Raw genomic sequence first — 14,004 nt, forward strand, 5'->3', positions numbered from 1 at the left:
TACCTGGCCTTGCACTCCCGCAGTTCTTCCCTCTGCTTGGAAAGCCTATGCTCGTAGTCCTCAGTGAGGTGCTTCTGCTGAGCCTCCTTCTTGGTCAGATCCAACTTGAAATGAGCTGTTTTGCCAACTCTTTCTCGTGGTGGCTGCTTAGCTCCAATAACTGCTTCCTGTTGGGGCCCTAAAGAGCTCAGGTGGGGAGGCGAGGAGTGGCTGGGAGGGGAGGGGCAAGTGAGGCACCCCTCGATGTGAGTGACATCGAGTTAACCAAGCCCACTGAGTCACATGACCACCTAGTAACGCCCACCCAGCCGGTCATTAGGCAGATCATATTCGTGGTCCGCGGGATTTAAAATTATGAATTTAGTGGTCCCTGAGGTCCGAAAGATTGATGACCCCTGGTCTAAGTCACGTTTTTCAGTAATGTTGTAACTTTGAACGGTCACTAAGTGAACTGTTGTAAGTCGAGGATTACCTGTAATATGTCTATAAAATTTTCTTAACTGGGGACAGCATGGTATCAGTTGTTATTTCTAACAGGTCCCCAAATTAATACTGAAGTTCTGAAGGGATGGAAAGACAAATGGAAAGGCAAGCAGAATGCAGAAAAGATGTTAGAGGAGCATTAAAAAGTAACAAGCGTAACTTGCAGATTCATGACTATCTGACATGATATATAGCTAAATACTTAAAAATTTGTGACTAGCTTCACAATTTGTTAATCCTTGGGAGAGTATAATTTGAATTGTATCACTTTATTATTACTTTATACTATCTATCTATCTATCTATCTATCTATCTATCTATCTATCTATCTATCTATATCTATTTTATCTATTTTATCTATTTTATCTATTCTATCTATTCATCTATCTATCTATCTATCTATCTATCTATCTATCTATCTATCTATCTATGCAAAAAATTAAAATCTCGGGTGTTTTCCCGTGTCATGTTAAATAAGTTAGTTAAAATGTTTAAAATTCTGGTTAAAATCCTAGCTTAAAATCTTCCAAATCTGTCTGTCTGTCTGTCTGTCTGTCTGTCTATCTACACACACACACACACACACACACACACACACACACACACACACACACACACACTATAGTTTATTATTGTATTAATCTATTTTCTGAACTAGCATGTAGTTTAAAATAGCTTGAGAGTTGGTAGCAACTGAGGTATAATAAACCTAAGTAATTAAGAAAGTAAATAAATAAAATTAAGTTAATATACTAGCTGCACGTATACCTTACATAGCAGAAAAATAACAGAAGAACAACTTTTGGCTTTTAAAAACATAATTTTACAATAAATGCAAAAAATAAAAAGGTATCTTTTACAATATCATATCAATCTATCAAGCATTTATACTATTTTTAAGACAGGAGAGAATGAGCTGATATAAATACTGAGTGGATTCCATTTAGGTAATATACCATAAAAGTTCGTTAAGTTTTCATTTGTCTAAAATAGGAACAAAATGATAATATGTTTTGGCATAACTTTCAGAACAAGAAGCTTAATTAGTTGAAAAGTCACATAATTCTGTAGGTCACTGTGTTTTAAATCTGAACTGTGGCAAGCTAAAAATAATTACATCTATTTGCTTAGAAATAGTATGTGATACAGAATAACATAAAGCATTTCTGCTTCATTGAAATCCATGGCTATTCTTCTGTCTAATTTTAAAAACAGATTTAGTAAAAGAGCCAATTCACAAAATACATGTTTGACAGACATGCAAAGAATATGTTTATAGATTATAACTTGGCTATATTGAATGAAACAGGTAGCATGGCCTGTGATTCCTGTGATCATTCTTGTTATAAAAATCTTATTCTACTAATGAATATTTGCTGCCAGCTTAGCAGTGTTCACTTGTTCCCCATGTTTACACTTTTTCATGTTTTGAAAAGATGCTCAATGAATCAAAACTGCTATAATTCATTTACTTTAATTCACTCTTTCTGCAAGGATAGATCTTCCTGCTAATCTCACTAGTGATTCTTTCGGAATCAATATGAGAAATAATTTCATAGTACACATTTATATATTTAGTTCATCTGACATAGTTGACAGTTCATCTCTAGTAAAATTTCAGATAGGGAGGATGTATGTACAATGTAAAGTGACACCAAATGCCACAAAGCACTAAGATTTCTAACAAGGTAAGCTCACAAAAAGCAGCAATTGAACAGTTTTTCAAAATAAAACGCATACATAAATGCTCTCATTTAAAACAACAGAAATCACATTACCTTAGTATTTTGCAGCTGAGCAAGACTTGTGCAGGCATTCGCTAGAAGAAAATCACCACTCAGGACAGCCATTTTATTTCCAAATTGCATATCTTTCAATGCTCCATCAGAGGATGTCAGTTCACTAATGTTTACTATTCCACGATGCACAAGGAAAGCTGTGTGGATCAACTCTGTGATCTCTGCAAGAGTTCGTTGGCTTTAAAGTAAAGATCAGACGTACTACAATTAGTTGCAGAACCATTGCATGAGTCACAGATATTAAAAAAAAAAAACATTGAGCATAACTGGATATTTTTTCAGCACAAATGTAACATTCACTCTATTTGGACTTATTTGGCCAATGATCACTTTTGATTACAATTTCTATCTGAAGCAGAATATTTATTTCTTGGAAAACTTGTAAATGTAAATCCTTCCTCCATTCTTCAAATGTGGATTGACAATTTAATGCATCAATAATTATTAAGAAAAAAAAGTTAATGATGTAAATTGACCAAAATAGTCTTATGGGTATATCATCATTTTGTATCCTATTTCAGCAGCAGTAGTTCTGATTTAATAGCTAAACTAGTGTTGCCATATATCACATTATGGAGGTACACATGGTGGCATGGGACAGAAACATTCTAATCATTGTTAAACTTTGCGGTCTTCCAGAATGAAATAGAAATACAAGCCATTTATATTCTAGAACAGAAAACTGCATTCTGCTATAATCCAAGGTCTAAGGAAGGGTTAATATATTCTACTGTTGATGTGGGTGAGAGGGAGAAGACAGAGACTAATAAGGCATCCTGATGCTCCTGCTGTCATTGTCAGGGCAGTCCTCCCAGGAAAATGTCCATATCAATTCAACTTATCAGATGGACAGCTGATCAACATTAAACAGATTTGCTCTGGGCAGATTGAGCTGAATACCTGCCATGAATCACAATGAGAGCCCTCTGGTCTCAGCAACTGAGATCTGCCATTTCTGACTTCGGAAGATCCAAGGGCATATGATGATCTCTAGTGATGAGGACATAAAGCTGCAGCTTCCTCAACAGATAGCTTGTTTTTCCCAAAGGTACATATTAATATCCTGAGGAGAAAAGGCTCTTTTTTTTGACCTGAAACACAACCCTTCATTATCCAACCCAAATTACTACTGTTCTTTTTCTTCCCCTATTAAGCTTTTAATGAAGAAAATAAAATTTTCACTGTTCAGCTCATCATACAAAATTTCAACAATATATAAATGTAGTATTTTCCAACTCTCCCTTTCTATTTTACCCTTCCTTTCTGTTTACTTTCCAAATAGCATCTATAACATTTAGCTAACTACATCCTCTTCAGGTTCCTTTATTTTTCATTGAAATAGCACAGAATTCTGGTACCGTGAGAAATTATTAAATAGCTGTAGGCAATTTTCAAGGATTTGAACATCTCCTAGAGAACATCAGCTTTTTTTTTTCAGCAGTTCAATTCAGATTAATGTTTAAAGGGAAACATTTCTATATAAATCCTGGAGCATTCAAAGAATTAATAATTACTGCATCCACCTCCAAATTAATTATAAAACAATGACTTTTAAAATCACAAATATTAAAGTTATTGAAGTATCGCACAAAACATGTAGACTGAGAGGGAATGTTATTTATTTAATCAATGAAAGCTAAGAGTACAGTATTTATAGAGCTTTTAAATGCATAATTGGCAAGCCAATTCTACAGAACATGTATAGAAAAATAATTGTAAACAACTCCTCTTTTTCAATCATACTGTCTAGTAATTGGATAGCTTACAAGACACAATTATTTCACAAGTGTCGTGACATCATTGCACAAATGATGTAAATTAGATAATATCATGTGCATTGGGTCATGATAGACATGATGGCTCTTTTCCCCTTATCCTATCCACAAATACTTATGGTTGAAGTGAATATGTTTTAGGCTACCTTCAAGGGTAGAAATCCAAAGACACTCTGTGTGTGTGTGTGTGTGTGTGTGTGAGAGAGAGAGAGAGAGAGAGAGAGAGAGGGAGGGAGGGAGGGAGGGAGGGGGAGAGAGAATGCTCTGCCTCTTTGGAAAGGCATAATAGCAAAGGGAAGTCCAAGGAAAACTGTAGGATGCTATATGTAATTGACTCTTTTCTTCTCACTTCTATATCTCTACTATTTATTAAACAAATTTATATAGCTGCTCAACTCACACATACGTAACTCTGAGCAGAGTTTCTATAATTCTACAATGTCTTTAGGTTTTACAATGCTGGACGTTGGTTGTAAAAGAGAAGAAAAAGTAGGTTATAAAAAAACAGGAATAAAATGTTTAATCCAAGACAAGCTTTGCTGAGTTCATTAAGGCATTCATAATTAATACACAAACATAACATTGCAATCTTATCAAATTATCTCTTCACGAATAAATCAGTGAAGATAATTACAGAGAAAATATTGTAGATGGAAGTTAATGTATGGCACAAGAAATAACATTAAGAAAAAAAAATATTGCCTAAACCAAGAGTCTTACATAATGGCCATCTAATTGACAAAGTGGGGACTATCACCTTATCTTTCAGTATCAGCATTTAATCCTAGAACTAGAACATATTTAAAGGAAGAAAAGTGTGAGAGAGCAGCAGTTTCTTTCTTCGCCACTAAACAGACAAGCTACTGTTCATACATTTTTAGAACAAAGCTACTAATTCAATGACCCTTATGTAGTCTTTTGCCTCTTGCACTTACTTCATTTCAAAATTAATAACTGCATCAAATATTTTCACCCTATTCCAATGTAGAATAAACAGTTCCATACTGATCTCCATCAAATCATTCCTAAACATTAATTCTACAGGCAACAGCATTTGCCTGGTATCCTGCTATACAGTAAGTGTGATATTTGTAAACAGAGTGTGCCAAGAATTGTATATTGAAGACATATCCTAGTTAAAATGCAAAAGTAACTATGGTTCATTGTCACTTTCTTGCCTGTTTCCTCACTTGCACTGTGTAAAATGGAAAATGAGAAATTAATGGATTAATAAATTCTGCTACACATGAATATCATTTTAAGAAAAAAGATTTTTTTTTTTTTTACTATACATTCAGCTTCAATTAAAAATATGTTTTATTTTTATTAAGAGCCGTGCTGGTGCAATGGTTAGAATGTAGTATTGCAAGCTAATTTGACTGTATTATTCGATCCTGACTGTATAGTTCGATCCTGACCAGCTCAAGGTTGAATCATCCTTCCATCCTTCCGAGGTCAGTAAAATAAGAACCCAGATTGTTGGTGGCAATAAGCTGATTCTATAAACTGCTTAGAGAGGACTGTAAAGCATTGTGAAGCGGTATATAAGTCTAAGTACTATTGCTAGTGCTATTAATTTTTGCATTAATCTGAACAATAAAGAATTAGTGACTTATACTGCTACCATTAAGTAAGGAAACACACAGTTATGCATGAAAACTATGATTACAAATACATATTTGAGATACAAAAAGGAAAGGAACAACCTTGCAAATGCAAATTGTAATAATGTATTACTGATTAATATTTGAATTCTCTTAATATTTATTCTTCTCTTCCATTTGAAAAGCCCCATTTTATGTCAGTACCAGGTTACATAGTAATCAATGGCATTAACAGCAATGATCAAACCTTATGTATACATCAGCATGCATTCTAGAAACCTCATTAGAGTATAACAAAATGCATAACAACCACTGTAATGCAGCAATATGAATAAAACAATAAATTAAAATAAGTTGTATCAACCATGTGATTCATTGAACTAGTGCACTGATTTCCGTAACAACCATGGCAAAAAATAGTTGTAAAATCAAGTGTGACTCACTTAACAACCACTTTTTGCTTAGCAATGGAAATTCTGGTCTCAACTGGGATTGTAAGTGGAAGACTACCGTGTTTCCCCGAAAATAAGACAGGGTCTTATTTTCTTTTGAATCCTGAAATAAGGGCTTGGCCTTATTATTGGGGGGTCTTATTAGTTCAGGGGTACAGGAGGCCTGGGTGGCCTGTGCACTCACGGCCGGGAGTCTGGCAGAGAGAGGCTCCCTTCGCAAGCCCCTCCTGTCCTGCGAGGTGTGTGTGTAGAAAGCGAGTGGCCCAAAGGCGCCAAGCAGCACAAGTGCCTGTCCCCCACTCCCTGCTTGCGCGCCTCCCAGGCCTCACCATGTCGGTGTGGGTGAAGCCGGTGAGCACCAGGTCCTTGAGATCATAGCCAATGCCGCCGGCGCCCATCACCAGCACCCACGTGGATGCCACGGCCTGGGCCAGCTCTCCCTGCAGGGTCCAGCTCCAGCCCTCACCATAGAGTAGGAAGCACACTCCCAGAGCGGCTGCTGCCCTGGCTGGGGTTTGGAAGCCGCAGAGGCAGAGTTTGGGGGAGAAAAAGAAAGACTTCTGCTGCTTCTGCTTTTGGCTGCATGCAAGGAAAGCAGCAGAAGTCTTTCTCTCTCTCTCTCCCTCAAACTCTGCCTCTGCGGCTTCCAAACCTCAGCCAGGGCAGCGGCCGCTCTGGGAGTGTGCTTCCCACTCTATGGTGACGGTGGCCTGAGGCCTCCCCTTTCTCCCCTGCTCCTCTCCACTCCAATTGCCTGAGCATTGACTGACTGGAGTGCCCGCCGGCAAACTCGCAGGTCCAGTTTACTCTTTCCAGGTGCCCGGCAGCGAGACACCGGGCAGCCGCGCCGAGGGCAGCACCAACAGACACAGCTCAGCCGGCCCAGCCATGGCCATGCTCTTTGCCCATGGCTGAGCTTGGCCGCCAGTGGCCGCCTTGCAAAGGAAGCCCCGGGGCAGCGATGCTTGCGCTGAGTCTGCTATGGCGGGCGCTTGGTAGCGCAGGCTATGCGGACACAGCGCCTGGGCGAGAGGGCAGGCCACCACCATGGCACAGGAGCAGGCGCTCGAGGTCTATGGTCGGTGCCCTGGGCAGCGAAAGGGGCGGGGAGTGCAGGAGTTTGCAGGGATGTGGCTGCCTTGGGAGGGTTGGGGGGGGTGAGGGACCTGTGTGTGTGTGTGTGTGTGTGTGTGTGTGTGTGTGTGTGTGTGTGTGTGATAGAGAGGGGGGGCTTATTTTGGGGGGAGGGCGTATATTTAAGCCCACCCCAAAAATCAGGCTTGGCCTTATTTTCAGGAGATGTCCTATTTTCGGGGAAACATGGTACCTATATATAAAATCAAATAATCTAATTCTTAGTAGAAGTAACGTATCATGATAAAAAGGAGAGCAATAGCTCATTTAGGCAAAATGTTTAAGATTCCTTTGCTTATTAAAAAGGTTTCAAATTAAAGCCAAATCTTATTGGAAATTACATGAAAATAATTCATACTTATTAAAATTTATTTCCATTTAATCATTGCTATGACCTAGCTGCATTCGTGTGTTTGGAGAGCAGAAGCCAGTGATGGACCTGGCCGGAGGTGAAGCGAGACCGGTGGAGGAGCCTGGAAGATCCAGCAACCCGAATACTGCTAGCTAATTGGTGTAAAGTTAGTTCCCACCAAGGATAGTGCAGTGCACCAAGGATAGATGCACAGACACCAAACAGAATAAACTAGCAACCCAGGCTGTCAGCACTGCATTGTGTCTAACATGTGTAGATTTCCCTGCCATGTATGCCATATGCTAAATAAGGACCAGAGGCATACATAGTAATCCAAGTGCAGTCTCTCTACTCATTGCAAACATGGATGTTTTCTGTCCTTTGCTTTCTATGACATGCTTAGTGAAGATTACTTCCCATCTATATTCAGGTGCAATTAGTTATTTAATAAACTTCTCAAAAGGCAAACAGCTGAAGTGGGGCATTTGTATCAAAGTCAGGGGCTTTTATAATTAATACTGTAAAGGAAATTGCTAGATATTTTATTATATTTAATATATGCCTGCTATGAGATAATGTAACTTAACAAAGAAAGTTAGAAAAGTCGGACTAAGTTAACCAGAAACTCTTCAACCTTTTTGGAAACAAAATTCTACTGAGTGGATTTTCATTTTGTGCAAAAGACTACCGATTCCGTCTTTCTGCCAGCAAACTTCTACACCTGGTTCAAGAAATACTACAAAGGATGGACAGAGTTGCTGTCTTAATGATGTCTGCTGCACTGGCAGATAGCCACACTTATATATCCTTCTGAAAAATAACGTATGAAAATGAAATAAATGTATGAAAAAAACTAGAGATTGTGGGCTTGGGATAATGATAGACATGAGAATATGCAGGTCTGATGTAGAAAACAAGGTTCTAGTATCAATGCAGCCACTTGCAAACAGATGGCTACAAGGAAAGCAGGGAAAGCCCCAATCCAGCATGGCCAAGGTAATGCAGCAGATGGTTGGCAGAGATGCCTCTAAATACTATCAGCATCACCTGTTCGGGCTAGATTTATTCCAAGCATACACTCCCAAAATACACTCACTTTCAGAACTGACAGATCAGACCATCTGTTTTGAAGAAAGATGGTGAGGAACTGCACGGGTGGATCCCTATAGGTGGTTCTTAGTTGTGTAGCTGGCCTTTATCTGCATACATGGATACTGGATTGGAACCTGATGTAGAAGACCTTCATTCTACTTCTCATGATGTGTAGCAAGACTGACCGTCTGTAATTCTCTTGTTACGTTTCCCTATACACAAGTCCTAACCAGGCAAGTCACATTTGTTAAAAACAGCATGTCAAATAGTTCACAATTACGGACTATATCAATACATATTATGCCAGATGGTAATGAGCCGTATACAGGGACTTATCCATCCAAAATAATCATACAGATTTCTACAGCATTATTCAAGAGGTTATGGTTTATTACACAGTACTCATTAGACATACACTGCCACCATTAGCAATTTTTTCTTCATTTGTATCTCATTTAAGATTCTACTTTCACAAGCAAATTCAAATTAGTACACAAGGTTAAAACCATTATGGTTAGGAATAAAATTATCCTGTCTTTTTATGATATAGCAACAGTGGATCAAAGCTCTCTAGTCTAGCACATTTTAAAGAACTAGTCAGCTGAGTTTTAAGTAAGAAAATAGGAATATAGTGGTCACATATTGTGTTGGATACCTTAAAAATGAGTTAATAGTCCGATTGTTCTAAATAAATATATTTTAAACTAGCAAAAACTCAGAAAAGTCATATTTCTTTTTAGCTTAGTGTTAGTGTTTGAATACATTCACAGAAAATTAAACAGAAATTTAATGCAGGTAAGAAGTATCCTATCTTATCTATTCTTCGTTGGTGGAAGGAGATGACTGAATAGTATACACCTGTTCTGGATGGAAGCATATTTTTCTATTAAAGAATTGTAGCTTCAGGGACTGTTGAATTTGGCACTCCTGCTTTTATATAGGTATTTCACTATTATGGATAGCAATAGTGGTAAGATTATCTTTTACTACTAAACAAATAATCAAGACAGAGTACAAGTAAGGAAATGCCAAACACAATAAGGAAACTCTGGTACCAATAAAAATGAATTAATGTTTATGGCACATGCTTTCAGAGACTGTGTTTAATCTTTCAAATAATATAATACTAAGTTTTGCTGAAATTGTCCACTACTCCGGGGGTGGGCAATTTCAATTGAATGAAATTGCAACTTTCATTCAAGTCACCATACATTTAGGTACTGTATGGTTATTAATGTTTTCTTTTTTTATCTATTTGGAAATTTCTTTTATCCATAATGTGTAATTTATGAAAATTGCTAACTACCAAAAAAAGTCAGTGTGACATATGTGTTGCAGTGTGATACTGTGTTTCTTGGATCAGCTTTGATAATGAAATACTTGAAAGGAAAGGAAATGTTCATATTTAAGGAATCAAGAGCTTCCTTTGTATCCAAAAAAGCTTTCAGTAAAACATTGTCTTTAAAGAACAACTTACTATTATCAGTCTTATGTATTTTCACAGCTGGAGTCTTAAAAGGCTCTCAAGTTTTTATTTATTTTATTATGAATGCTTTTATGACGCTTTAGTGATCTAATTCTAAATGGCCTATAGAACAACATACCATACAATATGATAGAATAATTCAAAAATATCAACATTATCAAATAATAATACTATTAATTTTGAGGAGAGCTACCATATCTAAACTGCAATATCTTTTATGATTGCCTAAATAGTAGAAAAGAAATATGAACAGCTGATGCAACAGTTTGCCATTCTACAAACTGCTGAAGTTTGCAAACTGGTGAAAAAGATGAATCTGGGAATCCATAACTTAGTGCCAGAAGATACCTAGCTTTTAACGATGTTTTTTTAAAAAAAATATTATTATTTTAAGGGAAAGTTAAAAAGCATGCTAGCATGTCCCAAAACAAAGAATGTTCCTCATTTTATTTTCAAAAATATCCTTGGATTCTACTGAGGTGTATTGGCATAGTTAGAAAGTAAAACCTGTGAGTGGCTGAAATCCAACACTTTGTTGCAGATGGGGCAACCTGCACAGGAAAAAAGGAGTTGACAGTGAGTTCCAGGCAAGGCCATTTTAGAAGATGGTATCAAGAAATTGGTCGTTGCTTACCTGAACGACCCTTTTATACTCGACGTTCAGACACTCCTCAGTCTGGGTTACGATCACTCCTATTTGCACAGCTGAGTGTCAATCAAATCCCTCTGGAGCTGCATCCTCCTCTCTTCCTGCTTCCTCCTCAGACTTTTCACGAAGACAACTTGGCTCAATAGCAGCAGAATTGACCATTAGAAACTCCATCAGGTAGACACACAGGAAGCAGACAGCTACAGAGGGAGAAAAAGCAGACCTCCACCAAAGCCAGGCACGGCCAAGAAAGGGAGGGACGGAGTGTCTGAACGTCGAGTATAAAAGGGTCGTTCAGGTAAGCAACGACCATTTTCCTACTCGCCGTTCAGACACTCCTCAGTCTGGGATATACCCAAGTTAGAAAGAAAAGGGAGGGAATTAAGCCGTAGACTGGCCCTGTGGAGAGATTACAGCCTGTAATACCCTTCTGCCAAAGGCAGCATCTGCAGAAGCAAACTTATCCAGCCTATAGTGACTTACAAAGGATGAAAGGGAAGACCATGTGGCCGCCCGGCAAATATCATCTACCGAAGCCTGGGTAGCCCAAGCCGCAGAGGTTGCGGCGCTACATGTAGAATGGGGCAATATACCACCCGGGACAGGGGCCTCTCTTAAGTCATATGCCTTAGAAATACAGGCTTTGAGCCACCTTCCTACTGTGGTTGAAGAAACCTTCTGACCCAGGGAAGAGGGAAGGAAGGACACCAACAGAGCCTCAGTCTTTCGAAAAGGGGCAGTCCTTTTAAGATATCTTCTCAATGCCCGTCTCACATCTAGAGTATGCCACCGCTTCTCAGCAGGATGACGCGGGTTCGGGCAAAAGTTAGGCAAGACGAGTTCTTGGGCTCGATGAAAACGAGTATTCACTTTGGGAACGAAAGCCGGGTCGAGGCGTAGAACAACCCGGTCAGGATAGAAGATGCAGAGATCACTTCTCATGGACAAGGCAGCAATTTCGGATACTCTGCGCGCCGAAGTTATTGCTAACAAAAAGGCCATTTTTAAAGACAAGTAGCGTAGACTGGACGAAGCGATGGGTTCGAACGGTGGACCCGTTAAGGCCTGCAACACCAAGGTAAGGTCCCAAGTGGGGTAGCGATGAATCGGTGGAGGCCGCAAGTTTGAGACCCCTTGGAGGAAGGAACGGATCCTGGGGTCCTGAGACAAAGGAACACGAGATTCTCCTGACAGGACAGTGGCTAGAGCCGCCACCTGTCGGCGTAGAGTCGCGGGGGCCAAGCCCTTGGAGAAACCCGCATGCAGAAAACCCAGAATGTCCGGAACAGAAGCAGTTGTGGGGTCTACGTGGTGATCCCCGCACCATCTCGTGAAGGCAGTCCATGAGGCGTTATAAATACGAATCGTTGATGGCCTTCGAGCTGCCTGAATAATGGAGATAACATCGGCAGACAAATTGTCCTTAATGAGCTTTATGCGCTCAAATGCCACACGGCTAATCGAAGCCATTCTGGTTCCGGATGACGGATGGCTCCTTGAGTTAGTACTATCTTGTCGGGTGGAATCCTCCACGGTGGTTCGACTGATAAGTTCTTGAGGTCGGCGAACCACTCTCGACGGGGCCAATACGGTGCTACTAGTAGAAGGTTCGCCCGTTCGTGAATGACCTTCCGCACTACCTTGGAGATGACAGGAAGGGGAGGGAAGGCATAAAGAAGGCCCCGGGGCCACTGACTCCGAAGAGCATCCAGCCCCTCCGCTGCTGGACATGGATAGCGGGAGAAGAATCTCGGCAATTGGGTGTTCTGAGCCGTCGCAAACAGGTCCACTAGGGGAAGGCCGAACCTCCTGGACAGGCCCTGGAACAAGCTGGGGTCTAACTTCCACTCGGCGTGATCTATTTGGTCTCTGCTGAGCCAATCTGCTTCTCGATTGAGAGTCCCCGAGATGTGTTCGGCTTTTATCGACGAGAGGTAGAGCTCCGCCCATGACAGAAGACGCTCCGTCTCCTGCATCAGTGTCCAGGAGCGGGTCCCCCCTTGTTTGTTGATATGGGCCTTGGTGGCCACATTGTCCGTTAGAATCAGAAGGTCCTGGCGATATACAAGGCGTTTGAAGTGTATCAGGGCGAGACGGACCACTCTGAGCTCTAGCCAATTTATATTGTGCAGCTTTTCCGCTGATGACCAGGCACCTTGGGCTAGCTGACGGTCGAGGTGAGCCCCCCAGCCTCGCAGACTTGCGTCCGTGGTCAACACCATCCGAGCTGGTTCGAGAAAGGGAGAACCCTTGTTGAGGGCCGGAGACAGCCACCACCTCAGGGAAAGGCGAACTGGAGCTGGAACCTTTACCTTGAGAAGAGACTCCGCTCGACCTTGTCTCTGGTAAGGGAGCAGGAACCATTGGAGGCGACGAAGATGGAAACGCGCCCACGGAACAATGTCTATGCAAGATATCAACTTCCCCAGAAGCTGGGAGAGAGACAGTAAGGTCACAGTCCGGTGTAGTAAGACTTGAGATGTCAGTTCCCGAATGCTGGCTTGTCTGTCGGGAGATAGGGAGACCACACACAGTGCCGAATCTATTGTTGCTCCGAGATGTAGGATACTCGATGTGGGAATAAGATGGCTTTTGGCAAGATTCAAAGTGAACCCGTGGTTTTGGAGGGACTGAAGTACTAGCTCCCGGTCCTGGGTCGCCTGTTCGGGAGAAGACGACAGGATCAAAATGTCGTCGAGGTAGCATGCCAGACGAACAGGAACCTTTCTGAGCGACGCCGCTACTGCCGCTAGCAACTTTGTAAACGTCCTCGGAGCGGACGAAAGGCCGAAAGGCATCGCCCGATATTGAAAATGGTGGTCTCCAAACGCAAACCGGAGGAACTTCCTGTGCGACTGATGAATAGGGACGTGCAGGTACGCTTCCTTTAGATCTACAGATTGCATCAGATCTCCCCAACGAATGCAGCCCAGCAGAGACTTGAGGGAATGCATTTTGAACCGACGGTACAAAATGTGTTGATTGAGACGTCGAAGGTTCAAAATACCTCTCCAATCGCCCGAGGATTTCGGTACCAGGAATAGTGTTGAATAAAAGCCGGTTTTGAGTTGATCCAATGGAACCTGTTCTATGGCCTGGATTTGCAACAGATGGTGAATTTCGAGTAATAGAAGAGATCGCTTCTCCGGCTGAAGTGGCCAAGGACATTGAAGGTAAA

At 40.8% G+C, this 14,004-nt stretch overlaps 1 protein-coding gene across 2 annotated transcripts in view; it reads right to left on the bottom strand.

The window, feature by feature from the left end:
- The window catches only part of PDSS2 (decaprenyl diphosphate synthase subunit 2), an 89,424-nt gene that overhangs the window by 49,938 nt on the left and 25,482 nt on the right, over positions 1-14,004 (bottom strand). For both annotated transcript variants that reach the window (XM_034409104.2, XM_034409105.2), the window contains exon 3: positions 2,262-2,460. In XM_034409104.2, the coding sequence (XP_034264995.1) occupies positions 2,262-2,460 (199 nt within the window). The remainder of the gene's footprint in view (positions 1-2,261; positions 2,461-14,004) is intronic.

The sequence above is a fragment of the Pantherophis guttatus genome, chromosome 1 (genome assembly GCF_059756535.1).
Source record: "Pantherophis guttatus breed Tessera chromosome 1, ASM5975653v1, whole genome shotgun sequence".
Lineage (NCBI taxonomy): Eukaryota > Metazoa > Chordata > Lepidosauria > Squamata > Colubridae > Pantherophis > Pantherophis guttatus.